Below are 24,933 nucleotides of genomic sequence, written 5' to 3'. Positions count from 1 at the left end.
AGTCGGGCGTCTGGGTTGATGCATCTTGTAGTAAGCATTTGATGGTGGCGGTGGTGGCCAGCTTGAACTAGTAGATAGATGTTTTTCTCAGGGAGGCGGCCGCAGGTGGTGGATACAAAGGAAGGAGGGAGAAGAAACTCAACGTACTCCGCCTGAACCATGTGAAAAGCCTGGGAGGTAATATTCTTCCCAGTTTCTGACCCATCTTATCTTGCCTGATCTTACCCATGAAGTAGTAATATGTTTAGGGCTTATTTGACGTGTTCCGGAAGCAGACGGAATGCTTTGTTTGCCACCCATAGTACGGCCGAATACACCAGGCTTACCAATACGGAGCCATATACATAATTCCACGTAATCTACCTAGAAGTTCCTGGCTGACGAAGCTTGCCATAGCCCTGTTTGAAAGTACTTTTCTGGTATACTTACTTGACTTGGGGCTCAGCATCGCGTATCTCGGCCGAATATTTATGGTTGAAATCGCTCAAGTCAAGTGATGCCACCACCCGGACAATATTGTGGGCTGGCAACCCAATAAGAACAAAGTCAAGCTTTCATTTTACACAACAATAAAGTCAGACGCCACATTCGTCCTTGAGGAGCTAAACAGGCATGGCTTCTAGACGTGGGGCTTGGTCATCTACCGGGCCTGCTACTACGACGATAATTCGGTATCGGAACAATTTCTCGAGCGCATGAAAGAGTTCGCCAGACAGAAACCCGTGTGCTCCGCAAACACTGGTCTAGACGGTAAGGCCATCTGGGGTAAACTGCAATAGAATGTGCACGAGGACCCGGCGCTGGAAAATTGCACCAAGGAGGAGAGCTGCCGGGATGGCAGCACTCATTCTTCCCCTCCCCTTTCCACGACATGGTACCTATAACCAATCCGTTTTAGTTTTCATTGTCGGTTCGTGATGGGCCCGTCCCCAATCAGTCCGTCAGACGCCATCGAGAGCTCATAGAGTCCTGGTATGGAGAGTATTCAACAGGATTTGTCCACCATAGATTCGCCATCCTCGTGGACAAGGAGGTGAAGCCTCCAGGTACGGGGACAGCGGTGGATACACGGGCTACAAACGCTCATGTCATTATACTCGATATGTGGTGGTTTGATCTGGCCGAAAAAGACGAAAACCCGGAAAGCGAGGATGATGAAGTTGCCTGGAGGAACTGGCCATTCACGATCTCTGGCATGACATTATCGAGACGTCGCCTGCTATCGCTGGTTTATTTTGAGTCTGAGTGGACTCGTGGAGCGTTGATGTATGTGGAAGGCGTCTGTAGGCTCGTTACTCATTACTATTGGTCAATTGGATGCTATCGGAAATTCCAAATTGTGACTTGTTAAAAAGTTGACGGCGACGGCACGAGATCACGGAGGAGTTGCCACATCGAGCACACAAAAGCGAGGTTGTAACGTCGGGGCGCTCCGACAGTCCACAGTGCTGAGACATGCTCCAGCCGAAGCGACAAACCACGAGGCCCAAGAGGCGCGCTAGAGGGTTAAGCTTGACGCTAAGCATGCTTAGAGAGCTTCTCTCAGCCAAGCGCATCCTGCCTGCAGCCCCGCCCGCCACCAGCCCGATTCATGCGAAATCGGAGCCCCATGATAGGCCCCGCTTATTGTCGCTGGGAACGCCATTATCTCTTATCACTTTACCCGGCGCTTGTCGATGGCGTGATTGGCCTGACCAGTCATGATTACATTGATCAGGGGCGGCGACTACGGGGTAGGGTTACATCTCGTAGATAGCACGCCATGTGCCAGCCCCAACCCAGCAGTTGAGCACGGAGTTCGCTCGGCAGAGACGGATATCTAGTACGTTGGTGCACTATTTAATGGGGTCTGGGGTCTGCCTCTGTTGACGGCGACGATCTGTCCCGCAACTGGTCTTTCTCGAGTTGACCCTGCATAGAAACCTCCACAATGGGTGCGCTCCATTTTCCTACATGTCCCCTCCTGACACCAGACTAACGGGCCCAGCTTCCCAAGAAGCCACCGAGAAGACAGCCCCCGTCGACCTCGTCCGCTCGCCCAGCGACTACGACGACGATGAGCCCACGGAGCAGGAGCTCGAGACCCTCCGCCGCGTCCCTGGCAAGCTCCCGCTCGCAGCCTACACCCTCTGCGCCGTCGAGTTCTGCGAGCGAGCCTCGTATGTAGGTATCTCGGGTATCATCTCCAACTTTGTCAACCGCCCCTTGCCCGTTGGCGGAAATGGATACGGCGCTCCTCCAAAAGGGACGCAGCAGACGGCCGGTGCTCTTGGTATGGGCACAGTCAAGGCGAATGCCGTCAACCAGTCCTTTAGTATGCTGGCATATACACTGCCCATGGTCACTGCGTACTTTTCTGATGCGCACACGGGTCGCTTCAAGATGATTTGCTGGGGTGTGCTTGTGTTTGGTATTGCGCACGTACTGATGGTGGGTTCGGCTGCGCCCTCGTTGCTTGCCAATGGCAACGCAAAGGCCCCGTACTTTATTTCACTGTATATGCTGTCGGTGGGTGCTGGTGAGCTTCTCCCCTTTGATCACATCCAGCCGACGCACACGATACTAAACCAGACTTAGCCATGTTCAAGCCCAACGTGTCCCCGCTCCTCCTCGACCAAATGACCGAGACCAAGGCCAAAACAAAGGTCCTCCCCAGCGGCGAAAAGGTCATTGTCGACCCTGAAGCCACTGCCGAGCGCGCTATGCTCTGGTTCTATCTTCTTATCAACATCGGTGGCTTCATGTCCGTCGCCACCGCGTACTCGGAAAAGTACGTGGGGTGGTGGCTGGCCTTTCTCCTGCCGCTGCTGTTGTACTTTCCTCTTCCTGCTCTGCTGGTAAGCAATCCCCTCCTTTTTTATGCACTTGTGCTGAATGTTTCCAGTACTGGCTCCGCAAGCGCCTCGTCTTCCATCCTCCTGGCGGCTCCGACCTCCCCAACGTCATCCGTATCCTCAAGATCTGCCTCAGCAACGGCGGGATCTTCCGCATCGGCCGGCACGGTTTCTGGGACGCCGCGAAGCCCTCTGTAATCGCAGCCAAGGGCCAGAGCCAGACAGTCAGTACTCGCTGGAACGACCAGTTCGTCGAGGACGTGCGCCGCACGTTCCAGGCCACGGGCATCTTCTGCTTCTTTCCCATCCAGTTTATCAACGACAATGGATTGGGCAATGCGGCGAGTTTCCTGTCGACCATGCTCACCACCAACGGCGTACCCAACGACGTTATCAACAACTTTAACCCCTTTAGCATCATCATCTTTTCGGTGCTTCTCAACCACATCTTCTACCCGATGCTTAGGCGGTATCAGATCCATTATGGCCCTGTTGCGCGCATGACAACGGGCCTTTTCCTTTCGTCCGTTGCCGGTGTTGGATATACCGTGCTGAACTACTATGCGTATAAACTCGGTCCCTGCGGCAAGTACGGATCATCCGAGACCTGTGTTGACGAGAACGGCGTTTCTCTCGTTGCTCCCATCACCGTCTGGGTACGTGGCTGGCCTTTTTTTCCTTCCCACCCTCTCCTCCATCCCTCATGCAGTTCCCAAATCCTAACAGATAAACCAAACAGTGGATCGGTCTCCCCTACGCCATCGGCGGAATCTCCGAACTCTTCATCAACGTCCCCGCCTACCACATCGCCTACTCGCGCGCACCCCCCAACATGCGCGGCCTCGTCTCCGCAATCAACCTCCTCAATACCGCCGTCGCCTACGCCATCGGCCTGGCGTGTTCCGCGGTGATCAAGGACCCCTACCTCACCTGGGACTTTGGCGGGCCCAGCATCGCGGGCTTTGTCCTTACCATCATCTTCTACTGGTTGTTCCGGCATATTGACAAGGAGGAGTATGTGCTTAGCGAGAATGTGGTGCAGACTGATGCGAAGGAGGTGGAGGGCTCGCCTGTGCTGGGGGAGGAGGTGGATTTTGAGAAGAAGGTTGTTGGCGCGGGGGTTAGGCCGTTGGATGAGGGGAGTGAGGAGTTGGGGGTTGAGCGCAAGGTATGAGGGGCCCGGAAGGTGGTGGGTGGCTGTAGTTTGATGCCAGGCGTATCTTTTGGTTGGTTGGCGGTAGTACTAGAAAGTGTATGAAAGGAGGAAGCAAAAGCCCCGAAGACCATAATAGAGAGTTTTGAATCAAACCGGAAGTCATAATTCTACTATACTCGGTTTGGCCGAAATACACGCTGCAGTGCGCTAAGTCAAGACTATATTGGGTGGAAAAGAACAGGCAGATAAGCGATATACAAAAGGTGATTCTGTACCACATGAGAGATTTCAGTGACTGAAGCGTTGCCCATGCATTGCACCGCAGCTTGCGGTTTGATGGATGGTTAGCTGCGGGCGTACAATCGACCGATCCCAAGGCAGCTTACAATGTCAATTATGATCATCCAGATCTCAAGGGGAAAGAGCTTGGATATGTTGTCGCGGCTGCCAGAAATGTGGGGAGAATCTGTCGACGGTGGTCAATCCTCGATGAAGGAGCTTCCAAATCCACCTGGTTCTGTCTGCGCAAGAGGTGCGGATCAAGACCAAGATCACATGTGACCACCAAAATACCCTTTATTTGTAGGTACATGTCAGACATCATGCCGTGTTCTGAAGACCTGTATAGAGTCGGTATGTACTAGAATGCAGTGTCTTGCTCGCGGCGCCGGGAGTCATATAACTCCAGTCGGACGACTTCAAACATTCAGGTGCGATTCGTGTATACTTAGTGACCCTAGTAGTTCTTGCAGTCATCGAACGAAATCGCACATCCCGTACCGTATCCGACCATGGTCATCAAAACCCAAACATCGAATCTTGTACATCGCCCTATACTCTCAGCCTATCACATTGTCTCCCCGCCGAACGCTCCCCTGAACCCTGCAGTTCCGTCCACGCGCGGCATCCACTCTGGTGCATCCCTCAGGTACGTGTGGGCAGCGGGTTTGACCGGGATCGAGACCATTGTTGTTCGGACAACTGTTTTAAATGAGATGCCTGGCTTAGTCGCATATCTCGGAACACCCAAGTATTTGTGCCAGCCACGGCGGAGTACTTACTGCAAAGTGCATCGCCGAGTTTTGCCGAGTATGCCATGACAGGACTGGATAAACTCTTGTTAGCCCAATCATTGTGCTGTTAACAGCTTTCGGAGATAGAATAGGGAAACCAACCTCCCACAAGCCCCACAGAACTTCCTTTCAAGCGGAAGACCAGATTCACACTTTCGATCCACGTACGTTGTCAGGTCTCCGTCGACGGAGACGGCGGTTCGAGGAACAATGATGTAGTTGGCACCGACTGTGTAACCGAGTTATTAGGTTAGACATTGCAGCTTTCATCGCAGGCGAGACGTTGGTCTTGGCCTTGACCCTGAGGTTGAGTAGTACGTACCCGAGCCGCTTGACTTGGCACAGTTGACACAATGACAGAGGATAGAACTCAGTTGATTGGCATCGTCGTATTGCAGAGTTAACGTGACTGCCCCGCAGTTGCAGGATGCTTTGGATTCCATGGTGTTTTGTTGTTGTTGCTGGTGGTTGGCTGTTAGGGTGGTAGATTGCACTGTCGTAGAAAGACAATGTAGATGAAAAGGTAGATTTAAGGCAGAAGAAACTTACCACAGGAGCTGAAGCCGGAACAAGTAGAGCGGTATTCAGCCGTTCATGCTCATGTGCTGCCCCATTTGTGGGTTGATGAATACTAATCACTATATCCAGCCGGCTGTACATCGGCACTGGATTGGGTATGTTTTGCCCCAGCCGCACGTCGATTGCCACAGAAGCGAGCATATCAGAGCAGTGAAAGACCCAAGTCGTATATTGCAGCGCCTTTTCTTCGGCTACGGGATAAGCAAGGTATAGTTCTGCCATGGGAGTAGGCCAACGCCGAACCGGCGGTCGAAGCTTGTCGCCTTCTGACTCTACGACTGACAGACCCATCATGGGTGCCGTGTGCCATTGTGCCACCACATCCCCACGGAGAGTACTGGAATCGGGTGAATTGGTAAGCCGCTTGGAGTGTTCCAGATATCTTCCATTTCCAACACGCCATATGAGGCACCCAGGTTATTGAACTAGTGTTAGCGGTCATGTGATGCTAGAATCCTGGCAGCAAGCGTACCTCGGAACCTGGTTACTGGGAATTTTTGAAGGTTGAACCCGAGTCACTCATGCGCTACTGTATGTGAGGCGAGAATGTCAATCTATACTTACGGATGCCAAGGCTGTTGGAACAGTGCAGTCAGCTGATGCTTGATGCTAGTACTAGTATAACAGTATACTGGTATAACAAGAGCTACGATAGAGCATTTGGTTCCCTGGGCTACTACAAGTCCAGTGCGGAACCTTAGACTACGGTGAGTTCTCGATTAGGAAAGACCTAGGGCTCCGATGCTGACTAAGCATGTTCTCGACGGGGGTTTTAGGGTTGCCTGAGCACTTTTCCTTGAGAGTTTGCAATAGGGGACGAGATTTGCTATCTTGTTGAGTTGACCAGCGTTTCCTCCATCGAGCTAAGACTCATTGCTATGCCTTGGAGCCTGGCAGCCCTCAAATCAATTTACGTAGTGGACTGGACGACAATATGCTCAGAGAACCGTGGATTATATATACAGGCGGACTGATAATTGATGGTAAACTCGGGGATGAGGTAGCCAACGCCGCTTACTGGCTGCTCCGTGTAGTTTGCGGAATAATGTCCGCGGGCCCCCATATAACTGCCCCACTACCCCATAAGGAGCTTCCAATTCGAGTTTGAGGGTGCTGCGCTGCCAAAATATCATATAGTGTAGTGCGTATGCAATATTAATCACATTACCATCCATCAGCCCTGTTAAAGGTGCTCTAGAGCGTTGGAATGCATCATTGGGTTGTGCGAAGAACACATTCGGGGGAACGCGAGCGTTCATACCTTCAGAAGTTTTGGCGTAGAAGATGGGGGGTAGCAGTTGGGGAAAGTATCAGAAACGCTAAGCGCTCTGTGATTAGTCCGAATAAGACCTGACTAATCGTGCCTTGTATAAAGCCTGCACTCCATGGGGTTCGAGCTGAGCTGAAAAACCTAGTGTGATGCTCCGAACAAATATCTGTAGCCCCGCAATTTCTGAGGCGAATAAGACGCCCACAACAATCCACCGATGCGAGCTGCGCCGGGGATTGCCCTCTTAGCCTCGAGGCCGCTCACTCCCCCGACTGCCTCATTATTCAGGCAGACGAGCTTGATAACAAGTAAGAAAACCTCATTCCAAATATTTTGGTGACGATTTTATCTAATTACCTATCTGTGGCTTAGAGCTTACGAGCTGAATCCCGCTGGAGGCAACATTGCCTACTTGGACATTCCACAGCCTGGATCCGGATGCCAGTACATTATCGGCTCTGGAGCTGGTTGCGGGGCTACTGTATTGTGGGCCGGTACAGTAATGCGATCTGCACTCGGTAGGCTCCCCCATGGATAAATCCAACTCGGGTGGCTAACAGCTCTTTAGCCAAGCCTGGACCACCACCCTGAGCTTCAGCTACTGCTGCGGCGACTGCGGAGGCGCGGGCGACAAAGTCCAGGGAACGGCCGCCGAACCCAGGCTCATCCAGCGCGACTGCTCCTCCTTCTCCAAGGACGACCAGTACGAAATCACGGGCCCCTCGCACTCCGTCTCCAACCCCGTCACGGGCCCCGCAGACGTCCAAATCTCCACGACTGTCGAGAGCAGCCCCACAACCTCGTTCTCCAGCAGCATCGGCGACCCATGGGGCATTATCTCCGCGACTGTGGGCATCGACGTTGAGGAGTCGGCCCCCTCGACTCTCTCGTATACTTTCCAGGTGCTTGAGGGCCAGACGGGGTACATTGCCTGGTCGCCGACGATGACGTGTGTTCGCGGAACGCTTTCTGGGTGTGATGGTGGGTCTGATGAGAGTGGACAGGCGTGCACGCCCAAGAAGGATAGCAATGGCGAGGTTGTTGGGCAGTATAAGTTTGTTTCGAGCTCGAGGAAGGAGGCGGGGGAGTGTAAGCGTGCTGTGCCGTTTACTCACTAAGTCCTGGTGGTAAGCCCTGAGCTGCTGAAGAGGACTGGGGAGCGTTTTCTAGTGGATTGACTGCTCGAGATGCTGTTTTCTTTTGGCTTTTTTTTCTTTCGAGAGACACGCGGATATATAGTACCTGACTCATACGCTCCTTTTTATGTTATGTTATCTTCCATATTGTTGGTAGTATAGTGATATACACCAAGTGGTCTAGCTGGTATTACCTAGTATTCAGTAACTTACTGTCAGAAGGTGTAGTGCTGCACCTCGAGTTTAGACCTTACTAGATGAGAGAACCTTTCCACTTGATCTTCAGGTTGACGGTGGCAAGTATGATGCGCACAAGGCCCGTATTTGATCCCGACAGACGTAGCTTTTGTACAACATTAGTTCTCTTAAAAAAGTGGCGATTGGCGCGCCTACCTATAGTAGGATATACATGACGTGTCTAGCCATGCTTTTCAGACTTGGAGGTCTTTACCATGCACTTAATGATTGCCTATATCCGCGGCTACATATTTTTCTTTCATTTCTTGTTGCCTGTATGGTAGAGGAGGTGGAGGCGTTAGTAAAGGTGGCCTAGCACAACGACCTCTTCCGGTATGCTATGGAGTAATGATGGCCATGTTAGTTATCCAGGGTTGCTAGTAGTTCCTTGGATTGTCTTCGATACGTCTCTCGCTCCCCGGACCACAGATAATCTCCACAGAATTTGCCATGGCACGAGAACAACACTTTGCCTGGGTAGTGGATCTAATGATGTTGTGATGACTCTTTCAAGCAAATCAATTACAAGACAATCTCACTCCATGGCCGATCGGATTCCGATTACCCAATACCGCAGGGGCTGGAGCTGGACCTCATGCTATAGACCTTCGGTGGCTTGGTTCAAGAACATCGCGAATCGGTTATGTTTATCCACTCCACCACAGGGTCATGGGAGTATGAGAATCATGGAATTAATTCTGATTGGTTGCGTTGGGTGTATATGTTGGGTTTAGGTGGTTTTATACCATGGGTCAGCCTCGTGTCGTGAGAGTGGTGATATCATACCCTGCACTGAACAGGCTAATATTAGCGTCTCAGGGCTTGAGGAAAATATAACCCAGAGCATGACGAGACAAATACGTGATGCTATTGGGCATCTATTCTTGTATATTTTCTGCTAAAAATAGGGGAGGCTGTACCTTGAGATTATCTGCGAGTTGGAGAGAAGAAATCTATAAAAGACCCCTACGACTCCAACCAAATCCTCTTTTTTCTGGAGTCATCTGTACTCTAACATCTACTTCACCATCTCTACTTACTACACACTTCATCATGAGACTTACTTCAGCCGCCTCTTTTATTGCCATACTCCCTGGTGCCCTGAGCCTTGCTACAAGGCAGAACACAGCGCAAATTACCTTCATTGGTGCTGGCGATGCTCAATTCACCCAAGACTTCCCAACAGACGGGTCCATCGTGCAAATCAGTAAATATACCCAAGCCATATGTAGCGACGTACTACAGGGTCATACTGACGAAAGACAGCGAACCCGCTCAGCATCTCCCATATCGCCTCGAGTGTCCCCGGCATCGCCTGTACCTTTACTGGCGTCGACCACGGAACCACTACTGTGACTGGGGCGGAAACTGTGGATGTCGGCCCTCCCCAGACTCAAGTCCAGGGTTCCTGCCAAGTCGGGTCAACCCCCCCGAGTCCTCCAGTCCAGCCTGGCCCTGTTGGTGACGAAGTGCTGATCACCTTCCTCGGAGCTGCGAATGCCCAGTTTACACAGTCATTTCCAATTGATGGAGCCAGCGTTCAAATTAGTATGTATCCTCATTTCATTCGGTTGTAGATTGTGCTTTCGGGTTTGAGGCCGTGCTGACCAGAATTGCTATCAGGCAATCCCCTCAGCATCTCGCATATCATGTCGAACACTGCTGGTGTGGCATGCACCTTTGACGGCATCGACCATAGCGTTACCATGGTCAGTGGGGCGCAGACAGTTGATGTTGGTCCTCCTCAGACTCAAGTCTCTGGCTCTTGTGCCCCTGCTTGAGGCTTGACTCTGCGGAGAAAATGTCCTCAACCAACCACATAGAGGACATGGAGCCTTGTTCAAAGCTCTCACACATCCCATCACTCTGCGGGGTCAGCTTTTGTTCCTTTTCTGCATTAATCCTGATCCATAGGCATGACTATATTCTTCTTTATGCTTCGACCACAGCCTGTGCAGAAAGCTGAGGGTCTACTTGTTAACTATAGCTTTTCTGCGATTCACTGTTGATATTGTTGATAGTAAATAATGTTTAATTATTCTAAGCTGAAAGATAGCGTCAGTAAGGGTATGTGTGGAAAGGCATTCTCTGTCTCTATACTAGAAATTCAACTATATTTTGTTTTCTCCGAACTATCCTGCAGATTCCCAATGCTTTCCAATCTTTCCAAAGCAGCCAAATTTATGAAAAGTTTGATTACGAGGCAACCGCCTCCTGAACAATGGTCGAGTGACATTTCCAAGAGAAGAGAGAGCGGTAGGCCCAAAGATTCAGGCTGACCAATACCGACGTAGAGTAGCTTCTATCCATCCAGATTTATGGACGAGCGATGAGGGATGCCAACAGTTTGCAGATGGATGTGTATCCAATGTAATCGGCATCCTTAAAGTATAAAGGTGCTGAAAGTGAGCATAGTAACAATGGCCTTGCCCTCTAATCAAACAGCCTCGACACTTTCTGCGCCACAGATTTCCTCAACGACTTCCCACGAGGAGTAGAACCCGACAAGGCATCCTCAAGCCCCTGTTCCACTCTCCTAGCCACAACATCCCGAACAAGTCCATCCACAACCTCCTGCACAGGCTCCAACTTCCTCGACGACGACTCGAAATGTACACAGCCATGCCGATCCGCAAGCTCCCTCCCCTCATCCACCGAGACGACCCTCGCCCGTCCCTCAATCCCTACCCAGGTAGTATCAGCCACGAGATAGATGGGTCGACGGGGTAGAAAGTGGTTCTGAGTTTGGTATATCTTTGTCCCTTCAAAATGGAAGAATTTGTTCACGCGGAGGATGCCGATGTTTATTCCTACCAGGTGCGGAGCATCCTCAATCACGGGGCTTGTAGAGGTGAGGCACGCGCGGAGGACGGCGAGTTGGAGTTCAGTGGGGAGTTGGGGGAAGCAGGTGAATGTGCTTGCAGGCGTTCCTCCCCGTTTCCCGGATCGGTCTTTGCGAGTCCATGGGAATAGTGATGTTTTCGAAACACCATTACTGTCAGCATGCTGAACTTTATCCTCCTTCGAACCCTTTCGCACTACCACGGAGTCGGGCCCTCCCTTGACGCGCGTCTTCGGCTTTCCATCCTTAGCAATGCCCCCCTTTCCCCCCAGGTTCCTCTCCCCCGCAATCGGCGGTCCCTTTCGAATCCCCTCAACAATCACACCAACCGCCCTCTCGATAAACTCAAACGACTCCCGACTCGTCGCATCATAAAGCAAGATATACCCATCCGGCGGATTCAAGTTGCGCGAATTAAAGTACGTCTCGTCGTCGATGAAGTATGGTACCTCGTCCTCGAAGACGAGCATGTGCGCCCTCTTGTCTATCACCGCCTGTTTCCGACAGGTGTCCCAGGCGCAGGGGCCGTAGCCGCGGAGGTCGGCCCAGGTGTTTTGGCAGTACTAGCGGTGGGATTAATATTGCGTGGTGTGGTTGAGGGGAGGGTTGGCCAAGGTGCTTGTTTCTGTACCTGAATGACGAAGCTGCCTCGAGAACAGCAGCTGTCGCTGAGGACTATTATGCTTACTTGGGTTACCTGAGAAGGCATCTTGGTTTTTCTGTGGGTTCAGGAGATAGATGGTTGGGAAGAGGTTGCGTTAAGGTTGGCGTGGAATGGGCTGGGCTGATTATTTGTCCTCGTATTCGTGGATCACATGGTTCAAGTTGCTTTGGGTCTAGATCTTTCAAGTTCTTGGGTGTTATTTCTGTTTTTGGTGACATGCAGAGGTGAAGAAGAAGCCATGCGAGCTTTCCAATTTCGAGACCCATCCTACCGATACCGAGATTGTGCATACAGCAGCCATCCCAAATCAGCCCCGCAAGTTCAAGAGCCCTTGCATTGCCGATTTTCTTGTTGGCGCCATGCAGAGCGACAGGTTTGGAAAATGCTTGGCTGGCCAATACGAGGGCGTGCACAGCCCGTCAGTAACCCCGAATCGGGGCGCAGGATGCAGCTTCAACCTTTATCTAGTCCGCAGCGGCAAATTTGAGGATACCGGCATGGTTTATAGTGCTCGCCGGCTGGCTGGGCACGACAAGGTATAAGTACCAGTGCAGAGAATGTTTTTGAATTTTATCCTGACTTTATTAGAAACGGGTTGCTACTCTGGCAATTCACTAGAGACATATTCTGGGAAAGAACACTGTTACCTATCTCGCTTAGCATGGCATGGTCGGTCGAGGCTATCCTCGCGTTGGTCACGCTTCTCATCTCGATACCAACCCTCATCGTCGCCCTATTTGCGATATATCGGCATTCCCGCGACCAAAACCATCGTCTATGTTTCTGGAGTAAGAACTCAATATCTTTGAGAGCTCTCTTATTAGACCAGCCTGTAGAGATCTAATCAGTAGCAAACCTCCAGGACGGCGACGGACGGCGACGGCGCACCCGCTCACTAACCTTCGAACGATGATAAACCCTAACTTTGCCCATCCGTATCTGTTTCCCGAAGCGTTTGCTGAAATGGGGATGCTTGATTACTGTTATACAATGCGTGCGTGTGTTTTTCGCGAATCCCACCCGTTGAACACTTGAAGTAAACAGAGTCACTAACGGTGTCCCTCAGAGTTTGGAAGCCTGGAGATTCGCCGGCCTCTTCATTCACGGTGGCGGTGATCAATGCTTGGAGTCGTCTTTGTAACATGCTGCTTTTCAGCGCATATCATGCGAAGTAGAAAGAATGTACATAAACCATTCCTCTAAGCTATTGTTGGTTGGTAGATATATACTTCGAGGATACATATCTCACCCTAGTATCCATAAATCTGGCACGAACAAGCAAAGATGCACAGACAGAAAACGCTTTGTCTATACAGTAACAAACCCTTCCCAGTTCTCCAACGCCTTGCGGCACATCTGCTCATACATCGGCAACCCTCCGGGAAAATTCAGCATCTCCCTCTTCTTGCCTGGAATATTCGCCCCCATATACCACGAGTCCGCCTTGGGAAACAGCGTCATATCAGTGATCATGTTGACCGTCGCCTTCCACGTCTTCTCCGCCTCTTCTGTAGGTTCAATATAGCTCAGACCCGACTCGTCAATCTTGCGAATCGCATCCACGATCCACTTCGCCTGGATCTCAATTGATGCTGGGCCGTTGCTCAGTGCGGCCGGTCCGTGCACGGAGTAGCAGAGGAACATATTCGGATACCCTCTGCGCGTCAAGCCGAGATATGTGCTCGCGCCATCTTTAGACCATTCCTCCGCCAGCGAAATTCCAGACGTATTCCGCAGTCCAGGGATACACGTCAAACTCCCCGTAAGACTATTGAACCCCGTCGCAAGCGCAATAACATGGACAGGGTAGACCGTCCCATCCTCCACCTCAATCCCGTCAGACCTCACAGCCCTGATCGCCTGCCCCGGCTCGCGGAGATTGACAAGTTGCACATTCGGCCTGTTGAACTGCTCGAAATAATCCTGCTCAAACGACGACCGCTTCGCGCCCGCTGGATGCGGCGGCTCCAGCGGCGCAAGGATGTCTCTCTTCCGGGGATCAGTGATTCTCGCGCGCGTCTTCTTCAGCCAGAAATTGTAAGCCTCGCGGTTCGCGGCTTCGTCCGTGAGCAGGTCGCTGTACCCGGCGAGGTAGAACGCGAAGCCGCCGCGCTTATACAGGGCCTCGAAGTGGGCTTCGCGGTCTTCGGGACTGGCATCGAATGTCTTCTCTGGGGTTGACTCGTCGAGGTACCCACTCCATGTCTTTTGGCGGTCCGCGAAAATCCGCGGGAGTTCCTCTGTGATGTTCCTCTGAGCCTCAGGCGAGAGAGCCTCCTGCTGCATCGGGAGCGCGAGATTCGGTGTCCGCTGAAAGACAACGAGGTTCTCCGCCTCCTTCGCCCACGACTGGATAATCTGCACACCTGACGCACCAGTCCCGATAATGGCAACCTTCTTCCCAGCAACATCAACCCCGCCCCTCGGCCACTCCGCCGAATGACACACCTGCCCCTTGAAGGTCTCCAGACCCGGGATATCAGGAACATACCTCTCGGAACTCGACCCGACACATAAAATGAGAAACCGACAATGCGTCACGCGCCCATCCCCCGTCTCAACCCTCCACTTCCGCTCCCCCTCGGCGTGCGCATCAAACCACGTCCCCGCAACCGTGACCCCAAACTCGACATCCTTCTTCACATCCAACACGCGCTCCACGTGCGCGAAATACCGCCGCATCTCGTCGGCGGACGGGTACTTCTCCCTAAACGAGAACGTCGAGTATACCTCCGGGATGGAGAGTTGGTAGATCGACCCCTCTGTATCGACTCGGCAGCCCGGGTATGTATTCGAGTGCCAGACGCCACCGAGGTCGCTGCCGGACTCGTAGATTCGGCAGGAGGTGTAGCCGTGTTGCCGGAGGGTGTGCAGGAGGGTTATCCCCGAGAACCCCGCGCCGACTATGAGGATGTCGTAAGAAGGATTCCGATGAGACATTTCGCCATATACAACGGTGATGAGTGTGGATAGAGCTGTGGCTTGCAAGAGGATAAATGCAAGATAAAAAAAGCAAAGGTCGCGTTTATGTATCCCCGAACGGCGAAGGACACGTTCCTATGGCCCCGACGCTCCGTCGGTCTACATCCGAGGATCTTGCCGCGATGGGCGCTGTATAGCACCCGTTCTGGTCAAGCTACGGTCACGTTGGACGCTGTCTACTTTACTGAGCTGCTTTGATTGGTTGGAGCTCTTTTGCGGGCCTGGGGCTGAAGAATGACTCACCCGGACACGGCTGAACAATGGGGTCCGGGGCCGCGCTGCAGTGCTAATTCTGGGGACTCTGATGATGGAGGTCTGTACTACCCAAGACCGAGATCTGGGCGGGCATGCTCGAAACTAAACGGCCTCAATGGATCTAAGCTGCAATTGCATGTGCCTGATTATCTTCGCTGTCTAATATATCCAAGCCCTACAAATACGAAATCGCATTGCGAAACACGTTCCCCGGATCAAGGCGCCCCTTGACATCCCTCAAGAAGCCCAGATCCTCCCCGTAAACTTTCTGGTGATCAAACTCGTCCGCCGCCAGAAAAGAGACATACGAAGCATCCAAGATATTCTCCTTGTCCGTTGCCTTTAGCGCATCGCAGAACTCCTGGCCCCAGGCCAACGCACCCTCCAGCTTTCCCTCGTCGCTAACTGTTGGACAGATCTCGACCACAAAGTGCGGATCGCGCGCGTTGAAGACCGAGTCTTTCCCTGCCCCGGATGCCGCAGCGGAGGGAGACGCGGCGCGCAGCTCATGCAGATCAAACAGCGCATGCGGATCCGCGGGGAACCGACTCGTAAACTGGCTAATAACCCCCGCAACTTCATCGCTAATCTGCCGCAGATTCACCGTCCACATACGGCCCTGCGTGGACTGTGCAACGAGCTTGGACTGCTCCTCGAGCCAGGCCAGCGGTGTCGTCGGGGCCACATTTCGCGAAACGACCGGCGCCAGGCTGCAGATCTTGTCCACCCACTTCTCGCCCGCTGCGATATCCTCGTCCGACCACATAACCAGCACGCCAAAGGTCGGCGTCGGGAAATTCAACACAACCTGATGCACACCCAGCGCCGCAGGCACTCCCTCACTGCTAAGCGCCCGATAACCCTGGCTAAACTCCCTCACGGCCTTAGGCAGATCCGCCGAATCAAAAACCAGGATCCCCGCGAGGATCTTCTCGAGTTCATAAACCCGAATGGTAACCTGCACAATCACCCCAAACGCCCCGCCACCGCCTCGAATCGCCTTTAGGAGCTCCGAGCCAGCACCCGCGCCCGCGCCCGCGTCCGCGGTGACAATCTCCCCGGCCCCCGTGACAACCCGCGCAGCAACGATCTGGTCCACGCCCAGCCCGAACCGCGAACTGTACGTCCCGTACCCGCCGTACATGGCCCACCCGACATAGCCGACGGAGGCGATGGACCCGATGGGGGTTATGTAGCCCGCTGGCTGGAGGGCGGTTACGACGTCGCGGATTAGGGCGCCGCCGGCGACGGTTGCGGTGGAGGTGGCGGAGTCAAGCTCGACCTTATTAAGGAGACGAAGATCGATGCAGACGGTATTGTTCTTCGTGGAGCGGCCGTGCATATCGTGGCCGCCGGCGCGGAGCGTAAAGTCGATTTTGTTGCTCGCCAGGAAGGAAACTGTGGCTGCGAGGGCGGATTCGGTTGTTGGGCGGAGGATGGCAAGCGGGGTGAGTTCGGGGTGTGCGTAGATTGAACGGAGCTGGTCAAAGTCGGGAGAGGATGGGGGGATGTAATGGATCGATGGGTTTTGGGAGGCCAAGGTGGAGAGGGCCGTTAGGGTTGGATTCGCCGAGTCGGCCATGTTGGATATCTTTGGGCCTACGCTTTGGAGCGTATGGGTTCGTTCGGTTGCAGGTTATGTCCTAGAGAGTCACTTATAGGGTGTAGAGCAGCAGCAGGAGGAGGCGAGAGGGCCTGATAAGTGGCAGTTCTGCGAGAGGTTCCAGCGGAGTGAACGTAGTTTTGGATTGCTAGGCTGGGGGGCCCTAAACATCTAAATCAGCCCCTGCTGCAGCCTATCAACGTGGTGGCAGACATCTCCATGTGAAGGGCTACGTAAGAAAAGGATGCGCGTGGTCTATATATAACCTCGACTAGCTACTTGTGGGGATGATGGTCGCGGGGTAGTTACTTGGTGGCTGGAGGATTTGCGAGGAGGACGACGAGCGGGGAGCGTATGCGTATCGGGTACGAACACGTCTACGAGGCGGCGAAACCAATATAAGCTTAGCGAAGTAATGGATACTCCGTGTACGCCTGACCAATAGCCAGGCTTTTTAAAATCCATGGTCCTGGCTTGCTATCCTATTGCATGGGGTTGCTGCGCCTCGGCCCTATTTTGCGCAGCCACTTACATCAGCCCTCTGTTGACCAGCTTCTACAGTGTACTGTCCACGTCCCCTTATCTACCTTGCAGCATTTCCGATATAACCATGATTCATAAAAGAAGAACAATAAAAAAACATCATTTCAGCCTCATACATACACCCCCACTCTTCCCCACCCAAACTGGCCCCGAAAAATACACGTGAAAATCAAACCGGCAGCACAACCTTGACCCCCATATACTCGCGCTGATGCATAATCTTGCCATCAATGACAACCTGGTGGACCCCAACCCGGTTATGCACTGTATCCGTGGGATCCGTCGCCGTGGCAATCTGGATCTCGCGCCACTCCTTGTTCGTCGGGACGAGCTGGCCCTGTTCCGTTAACCGCTTGAACTCCTTGTACACGCCTTGCTCCTCGATGCAGCCTTCGCGCTGGATGAGGGGAGAGTCTATCGAGTTTTCGTCAGCAAGTCATGTCATGTAAGGAAAAGAGGAGCCAGGGGAGTGGAGCGGGTGACTCACCATAAGCAGGCGTCATACGCAAATCCCCCACCGAACTATTAAAGAGGACAAGCGACAGCCGTTCCTCATTAAGCTGATCAGCCGGCGGCTTATACACACGATGCCTCGTCGCCTTGAAATGCCCGCCCGAGACAATCTCCAGCGTATCCCCAATATTAATCACCAGCGCCCCGGGCTTGTACGGCACATAGTACCACTGCTCGTCGCGGCCCCAAATCTGCAGACACGAGATCGGCACGGAGAACAGCAGCGTCGTCAGCCCGAAGTCCGTGTGTCCGTGCATGCGTAGCCCCTTGGATGCTTCCTCAGTCTGCTTCTGCACGGGGCGGAAGAGCGCGTGCCGGAAGTAGCCCTCGCCCGTGGGGCTGCCGTGAGACTGCACGTTTTCCCAGAGGTAGTTGTCGGGGAGTTCGAGGACGCGCGAGAAGAGGGTGAGCAGGCGGCGGTTGACGGACTTGGTGAGGTAGTTGCAGAAGGCTTCGATTTCGTCCATGAAGGGGTGCAGGCAGGTGGGGATTCTGCTGCGGTCGGACCATTCGCGGTTGTACCAGTTGAATTGTTCGATTCCGTCGGCGGGGCCGCGGTGGCGCTGGGAATGCGGATGTTAGACGTGCATGAGATGAGAGAGAGAGATTTGGTGTGCATGTGTGGGAATTAGAATGTAGGTACCTTGAACCCATAGGGATGCTTGTAGCCAGACCACCTCCCCGTATCGGGATCAAAGAGAAGGCGCTCCTTATCCTCCTCGCTGATGTTGTTGTAAAGATACTGCGCGAGCGCAAACTGGCGGTGCAGCTGCTCGAGGGAAACGCCATAGTTCTCAAGGAAGAGGAAGCCGTCATCGCGAATGGCAACTTTGACCTGCTGGATCAAATTGTCGACCACAGCGGGGTCTTCGGAGTCGAGCAGCGACAGATCAATCGACTTGAGGGTTGCAAAGCCCTCGGTTTGTTTTGTGATGGGAGGCGGCTTCCATTCGGGGACGAAGGGCTTGCCGGGGAGGTCGGCGGCCGGAGGGTTGAAGGGGGCTGCGGGGGCCATTTTTGCTATCTGTTGAGGTTGAGATTGCTCAGGTTGGAGTATGCGATGACTACGGCGAGTCTAGTTTCGTTGTTATATAGACGTGAAAGATGGTCAGATCCGGATCATATGAAGCCTGTCGACTTGTCCACGCGAGCTCCTCATGCGACATTGCCCCAAACATACGTGCACTAACCATGGCCTCTCCTCCGCCCCTATCTCCAGACTTTGATATCTGGGAGCTCCTCTGATAGCCGTGTGCTATCGCCTAGCGGGGTTCTTAGCTCGTGTGGGGAAGGAGAGTGCAGGGAGGAGCTCCTCCCACGACTCCAACTCGGGGCAGCTCCTCCTGCCGATCACTGAGCTCCTCCAGTTTTCAAGATAAGAGGAACTACTGGGTTAATTTAAACCGATAGGAACCGCACGGACATTTCAACCCCAACCAAATCACATTCATCCACAAGCTCAAAGTCCAACTACCTCCATTTCCACACACACACCCGACAAAATGTCCCGCCAACTCATCTCCAGCGAAAAGTTCCCTCCCAAGCCTCACAACTGTACGCTCCCTCCTCTAACTTTTCTCATACCTTGCTAAGACATTCCAGGCCCCGCCGTCAAAGTCCCCGGCCTCGTCTTCCTCGCGGGCCAAACCGCCACTGGAGAAATCAAACAAGCCACTGTCCGTCTCCTGTCCCTCCTCTCTCCCGACCAACTCTGACCATCTCCAGCGCACCGTCCTGCAGAACCTAAAAGAAGTCCTCGAGCTCTCGGGCTCCTCCCTCGAACAGGTCGTCAAGTACAATGTGTACCTGGCCGACATGAAGGATTTTGCGGCGATGAACGAGGTCTACATTGATTTCCTGCCCAAGCCCATGCCGTCGCGCTCGTGCTTGCAGGCTGTGCCCCCCGGTGAGGGGACGGTGATTGAGATTGAGTGTATTGCGCAGGTTTAGATTGTTTATAGACTAAAATGCATGACGTAGATTTATTCGATCCATGGGAATATATCGGGTACACGATGATTACATGTAACGATAGGGTATCTGGGGGCGTGCGTAACAGTAGTCGGCACCCAGACTTATCTTGTGACCTTGTAACGCATTTCGGCCAGAGCACTAGAGGTAGGATTCGGCTCGGGCGTAAGGACTTGCATGGAATTTGTGCTCAGCTTGGCCCTGAAGACTCAATCGGAGCATCTCCGACAGACCGGATCCCTGCCGTGGCATGTGTACATTTCCCACGAAACAAGCGTGTGAGACAGCACAGAGGCGCTTGAACAAGCCACGTCTTCATCACCAGCGAATTGGGATGCCCGAATGCAGAGTATCTATTCAGCAGTACGGAGTAAAGTTCCTGGGAGTTGAACGTGTAACGTGGTCCATGCCGAATACCTGAAATTCTATGCACAAGTCTATTCATAACATCGTAAATCACCATCTATGACCTCGCAATCTCAAACTCGGAGATGTACCAATTCTGAATCGCCTTGGTATCCCCCGTAATGGCTACCGTATCATATGTCGCCCGCTCACTCTTCGCCACACTGCCATTATTCACCATGCGCCCCGCCCACTTGCCATGCCTCCTGGCCGCATCCACAATCTTCTTCACAGCGTCAACAAACACTGGCTCGTCCCCGCGCGCAGGGACATAGCCCAGCAGACTCTGCGCCAGATCATTCGGCCCAATAAACACCAGATCCACGCCGTCAACCGCACAAATCTCCTCGACATTCTCCACCCCCGCCTTGGTCTCAATCTGCACCATGGTGACAATCGTCTCGTTGGCAGACTTCATATACTCGGGCGTCGTCAGTCCATGCCCGATCGCCGGAAACGCACTCCCCTGGCCGCGCACCCCCTGCGGCGGGAACTTGGAGCTTGCAACAACCGCGCGCGCCTCATCCGCGTTGTTGATCTGGGGCACCATGATCCCGTGCGCGCCGGTGTCGAGCGCGCGCTTGATGATGTCGTGTGCGGGCCCGCGGATGCGGATGATGGGGGAGACGCCGAGGGCGGAGATTGCGGCGACGGAGTTGTGCATGGCGTCGTCGCCGATGTGGCCGTGTTCGCAGTCGATGATGATGCCGTCTACGCCGGTGAGGGCGACGATCTGCGCCATGCGCACCGAGGGGAGGGCCATGAAGGTCATGAGCGGGTATTCATTGTTGCGGAGGGCGTTGAGGAGGCGGAGGCGCGGGTTTTGGATGGTGGTTGTTTGGGGGGTTGGGTAGGACATTTTGGGGGTGTTTCTTTTTTTGTTTCGTTTCTAAACAAGTAAAAGAGCGGGGAGTGATTGGAATGTATGGTATTTGATGATGAGTATACTAGACATGCACTATCTATATTCCCCTCCTTTATACCAGATTATCGATAGCAAAGGGAGGAGCCTCGGACTGGAGGAGGACCGCTTATCGCCCCACGGGAGGAGCTCCTCCGATCCTCCTCCGGTCCTGACAGGCGCTAAACCCAACGCGAACGTGGAGTCTTATCAAACGCCGACTAGTCTCGTCAACCTGCAGGAGTCACGAGTCCGGGGAAGATAGGCCTGTTTCGGAGTATACACCTGATAACAGGCCCAAACACATATAAAAATCATGCCCGCGACAGACGAGAAACTACCCACTCGCTGCTCCTCAATTGTCAGCATCAGCATCGCCATGGCCAGCATGGACAAAGAGCCCCTCCCCGCCGTCCTCGACAACGAGGACAAGGCCTCCACGGCCGAGGGCCAGCTGCACGACAGCACCGCCGCCGCCTCCTACAACCGCATGCCCGAGTCGCTGCGCGGGCTGACGGAGATGGAAATCGACGTCCTGAACCGCAAGGTCGTCCGCAAGGTCGACCTCGTCGTCCTCCCCACCATTGGGATCCTGTACATCCTCAACTACATTGACCGGCAGAACCTCGCTGCCGCGAAGCTCCAGGGGATCATGGAGGACCTCAACATGACGACTCAGCAATTCGCCACCGCCGTCTCCATCCTCTTTGTCGGATACCTCCCCTTCCAGATCCCCTCCAACCTCATCATCATCAAGATCTCCCGACCGGGCATGTACATCTGCTGCGCGGTCGTCATCTGGGGCGGAATATCCGCTGCAACAGCTTCGGTAAAAACATACGGGCAACTCCTCGCCGTGCGCGCCATCCTCGGCGCCGCAGAGGCCGTCTTCTTCCCCGGCGCGATATACTACCTCTCCGCGTGGTACACCAAGGCTGAACTGGGCAAACGCATTGCAGGGCTGTACATTGCACAGCAAGTCGGCAACGCCTTTGGCGGCCTCTTCGCCGCCGCGATCCTCGAGCTCGACGGGATCCAGGGCATCGCCGGGTGGCAGTGGCTGTTCATCATCGAGGGCTCGGCCACCGTCGGCATCGGCGTCATCTGCGCGCTCATCATGCCCGAGTTCCCGCACAACAGCCGCCTCCTCACCCCGCTGGAGCGCGACCTCGCCGTCTACCGCATCGAGTCCGAAGCTGGCGCCGCTGAGGGGACGGAGACCGAGTCCGTCCTCCGCGGCTTCGTCAAGGCGCTCTCCGACCCCAAACTCCTGCTCATGATCTTCGCCAACATGCTCTCGCAGACCCAGGGCAGCATCGCAAACTACTTCCCGACCCTCGTCGCGAGCCTCAATTTCGGCCGCACCCTCTCCCTCCTGCTGACAGCCCCGCCCTACATCCTCGCCGGCGGCGTCTACTACGTGATCATGTGGTACTCGGACTCCCGGAACACCGTCTACCCACTGATCCTCATCTGCGTCGCCATCACCGTGGTCATGTACATCATCCCCATGAGCACGGACAACGTCGGCGCGCGGTACTTCGCCATGATGATCCTCCCCTTTGCCTCCGTCGGCCCGCAGCTCCTGCTGTACAAGACGATCAACCTGCACCTGGCGCGGCCCGTCTCGAAGCGCGCGGCGGCGTCGGCGCTGGTCAATGCCATTGGCGGCACGTCGAACATCTGGGCGAGCTATCTGTACTATGCGCCGCCGCGGTTCTATGCGGCGTTTGGGACGCTGATGGGGGCCGGGATCTTGCTCGCCGTCACGGTGACGGTTTATCGGTGGCTCGTCCGCAGGGAGAATCGGAGGTTGGATGGCGGGGATCCGGGCGAGGTGGCCAAGGCGATCAGAGGGGGTGTTACCGAGGAGATGGTTGCGTTGGGGTGGAGGTATGAGATGTATTGAGCGAGAGGGGGTTGTCGGGCGAGCTGTGATATGGTGGGAGACTTTTTACGTAGATCACAGGATAGCATGAGATATACTAGTATTATTCCTATCAAAGATTATCAAGATAACTGCTCCAAACTCCCCAAAATCAACCGTCCCAGCGTCCACCCCCCTCTCCGCCCGAAAACGTCCCTCGCCCAACGCACCGCCCCCTCCACATCCCCATCCCCAACCCCCACAACCCCCATAGCCCCGGGCAACCGCCCCTTGACGAGCTGCCACGCGATCAAAAACGCCTTGTACGCATACAGCGCCACCCACGGGGCCTCGCCGCGCGGCTCAACCGTGTCGTCCAGGTACCGCAGGAACCAGTCGACGTGGACCTGGATCGCGGCGACGGTGATTTCCTCGCAGAGGATCTCGCCCGAGGGGCTGAGGTAGCTGCTCTGGTGGAGGACGGCGTCGAGGCTGGATTGGATGATCCCCGAGGTGTGGCTGGGCGACCAGATCTGGAGCTCGATCATGGCTGTGTGCCAGGTTGCCGGGCAGAGGGAGGTGCATGGGGTTAGATTTGCTGATGGAGGGGCGGTTCGAGCTGTGGCTGCGGGCGCAGATGTTGTATCTGGTGTGGATGGGATTGTTGTAGTCGTAGACGGGCAAATGAATGGATTTAGTGCGACGAGCGACGACCGCAGCGCGCCGAATCGGTCGATGCTCAGCATCCCCGTCATCGCGGACCAGCCGGAGATCTCACGGGCGCTCGAGATGAGGAACTGGGCAATGTTGATTGCTCCGTACGGATCAAAGGCCGACACACTGTTCAGCTCCGTATCCTGCGAGAGGAACCGGCGGACGGCGTCGGCGTATTGAAGCCCAGGCCCCTGGCCCCGACCGGCGATCAGCTGCCTATGCGCCCATTCTGCTGCGGAAGCTGCATTCCAATGGTCCTCTGGACACGGAAGGTCATGTTTGATCTCGAGATGCGATATCGACCGCGGGATGGAGAGGAACTGGTACCAGAGGGCGTCAATCTGGTGCAGGGCAAAGAGTGTCCGCTTGTGAGATTCTGCGGCGACAAAGGCGCGCCAGAGGGTGTCGAGGTCTTGGGTTGCGGCGGACTCGAGGGGGATCGGTTGCATGAGGCCGACGTTGCGGGCGAGCGGGATTGTGATTGAGTGCATTTTCAGGCCGTGGGCCGAGTCGGCACCGCAGAGGTACATCATCGCGCAGATCTGGAGGAGGAGGTAGGCTTGCACCGTAGAGATGTCGGCGTCTTCCGGGGTGATGAGGGTGCGTGCGTGGTGGAAGCAGCGGCGGGATAGGGCTGCGCCGGAGGCTGGGTGGGTGGATTCGGGGTCTGGGCCGTATTGGTAGGCGAGGGATAGGATGCTGAGGATTAAATGTAGAGGCATTTGATTATGGTCAAAGGTTGGCTTGTGGAGGAAGGGCACAAAGTGGGCGACGTGGGCGAAGAAGAGCTTGCAGCCATGAGCGACTTGGTTGGGGCTCGGGGACCACTCGTTTTGGGGAGAAGGCGTGTCGTGGCCGTGGTAGAAACCAGAAAAGTTGTCGACTGGCTGGAAATTGTCGAGCAGACTGTTCAGGTCCATCACATTGGAGTGTCCCTCGATGCGAGGAGTCTCTGTCGCATGGTCAAACTGGGTGTATTCTTCCTGCCACTGATCGACAGGCTGTACGCTCTCGTCAAAATTGTAGCTGTCTGCAGGAGAGACACTCTTCTCCGGCGACCGCTGTGCTTTCTTCCTTGCCCGTCTCTGCTCCTGCTCTGGGTGTTTTCTCTTCATGTGGCGATGTCGCAGGTCCGGCCGGGAAAAGGTCGCCTCGCAAAAGTCGCAGGGCAACGAACCCTCCCCCTGCGACCGAGTATGCAGGAGAGCATGTCGCTTGAGATTCTCATGCCGAGTGAAGCGACTCTGGCAGATCAGACACTGAAAAGGCTGGTAGGGGGTCTTGACTGGCTGCGCAAGGGACATTTTGGGGATGAGGAAGGAAGGAGAAGAATGAATCCCCGCACGGAGCATCTCCGCCGGCTATGGACCGCTTACTCCAAGTGCTCC

General features: G+C 54.4%; 10 protein-coding genes across 10 annotated transcripts; 4 read left to right on the top strand and 6 right to left on the bottom strand.

Moving 5' to 3' along the window:
• Positions 1–1,700: 1,700 nt before the first annotated feature.
• Positions 1,701–4,123, top strand: BJX68DRAFT_258019 (putative MFS peptide transporter; the record flags this gene model as incomplete). The annotated part of the gene is made up of 6 exons (XM_071043455.1): positions 1,701–1,822; positions 2,043–2,518; positions 2,578–2,837; positions 2,885–3,490; positions 3,574–3,921; positions 4,082–4,123. 6 exons carry the CDS (start codon positions 1,701–1,703, stop codon positions 4,121–4,123), a joined length of 1,854 nt encoding a protein of 617 aa, XP_070894651.1.
• Positions 4,124–4,800: 677 nt separating this feature from the next.
• On the bottom strand, positions 4,801–5,557 carry BJX68DRAFT_169910 (GFA family protein). Its single transcript, XM_071037036.1, has 3 exons — positions 5,386–5,557; positions 5,166–5,292; positions 4,801–5,095 (listed from the first exon to the last, which is right to left on the bottom strand). Exons 1-3 carry the CDS (start codon positions 5,504–5,506, stop codon positions 4,915–4,917), a joined length of 429 nt encoding a protein of 142 aa, XP_070894650.1. The 5' UTR covers positions 5,507–5,557; the 3' UTR covers positions 4,801–4,914.
• A 3,781-nt stretch (positions 5,558–9,338) lies between these two features.
• Positions 9,339–10,066, top strand: BJX68DRAFT_271035 (uncharacterized protein; the record flags this gene model as incomplete). The annotated part of the gene is made up of 3 exons (XM_071046861.1): positions 9,339–9,492; positions 9,552–9,833; positions 9,909–10,066. 3 exons carry the CDS (start codon positions 9,339–9,341, stop codon positions 10,064–10,066), a joined length of 594 nt encoding a protein of 197 aa, XP_070894649.1.
• A 2,934-nt stretch (positions 10,067–13,000) lies between these two features.
• Positions 13,001–14,771, bottom strand: BJX68DRAFT_278590 (flavin-containing monooxygenase). Its single transcript, XM_071048575.1, has one exon. It carries the CDS (start codon positions 14,729–14,731, stop codon positions 13,100–13,102), a length of 1,632 nt encoding a protein of 543 aa, XP_070894648.1. The 5' UTR covers positions 14,732–14,771; the 3' UTR covers positions 13,001–13,099.
• A 340-nt stretch (positions 14,772–15,111) lies between these two features.
• Positions 15,112–16,610, bottom strand: BJX68DRAFT_278586 (FAD-binding oxidoreductase; the record flags this gene model as incomplete). Its single annotated transcript, XM_071048574.1, has 1 exon — positions 15,112–16,610. One exon carries the CDS (start codon positions 16,608–16,610, stop codon positions 15,204–15,206), a length of 1,407 nt encoding a protein of 468 aa, XP_070894647.1. The 3' UTR covers positions 15,112–15,203.
• Positions 16,611–17,311: 701 nt separating this feature from the next.
• On the bottom strand, positions 17,312–18,702 carry BJX68DRAFT_278583 (uncharacterized protein; the record flags this gene model as incomplete). The annotated part of the gene is made up of 3 exons (XM_071048573.1): positions 17,312–17,588; positions 17,662–18,250; positions 18,331–18,702. The coding sequence occupies 3 exons, from the start codon at positions 18,700–18,702 to the stop codon at positions 17,344–17,346; spliced, it is 1,206 nt and encodes a 401-aa protein (XP_070894646.1). The 3' UTR covers positions 17,312–17,343.
• A 487-nt stretch (positions 18,703–19,189) lies between these two features.
• BJX68DRAFT_271030 (RidA family protein) lies at positions 19,190–19,637 on the top strand (the record flags this gene model as incomplete). The annotated part of the gene is made up of 3 exons (XM_071046860.1): positions 19,190–19,241; positions 19,290–19,363; positions 19,413–19,637. The coding sequence occupies 3 exons, from the start codon at positions 19,190–19,192 to the stop codon at positions 19,635–19,637; spliced, it is 351 nt and encodes a 116-aa protein (XP_070894645.1).
• Positions 19,638–20,121: 484 nt separating this feature from the next.
• Positions 20,122–21,056, bottom strand: BJX68DRAFT_278580 (HpcH/HpaI aldolase family protein; the record flags this gene model as incomplete). The annotated part of the gene is made up of 1 exon (XM_071048572.1): positions 20,122–21,056. The coding sequence occupies exon 1, from the start codon at positions 20,920–20,922 to the stop codon at positions 20,122–20,124; it is 801 nt and encodes a 266-aa protein (XP_070894644.1). The 5' UTR covers positions 20,923–21,056.
• Positions 21,057–21,352: 296 nt separating this feature from the next.
• On the top strand, positions 21,353–22,873 carry BJX68DRAFT_258014 (major facilitator superfamily domain-containing protein; the record flags this gene model as incomplete). The annotated part of the gene is made up of 1 exon (XM_071043454.1): positions 21,353–22,873. The coding sequence occupies one exon, from the start codon at positions 21,353–21,355 to the stop codon at positions 22,871–22,873; it is 1,521 nt and encodes a 506-aa protein (XP_070894643.1).
• A 101-nt stretch (positions 22,874–22,974) lies between these two features.
• BJX68DRAFT_278575 (transcription factor domain-containing protein) lies at positions 22,975–24,846 on the bottom strand (the record flags this gene model as incomplete). The annotated part of the gene is made up of 1 exon (XM_071048571.1): positions 22,975–24,846. A coding segment is annotated over one exon (1,872 nt), but the record flags the coding sequence as incomplete, so codon positions are not given.
• Positions 24,847–24,933: the final 87 nt, after the last annotated feature.

The sequence above is a fragment of the Aspergillus pseudodeflectus genome (assembly GCF_044049435.1).
Source record: "Aspergillus pseudodeflectus strain CBS 756.74 chromosome Unknown BJX68scaffold_56, whole genome shotgun sequence".
NCBI classification, from domain to species: Eukaryota; Fungi; Ascomycota; class Eurotiomycetes; order Eurotiales; family Aspergillaceae; genus Aspergillus; species Aspergillus pseudodeflectus.
The sequence above is the reverse complement of the archived record's forward strand: the minus strand, read 5'-3'. Positions and strand labels throughout refer to the sequence as shown.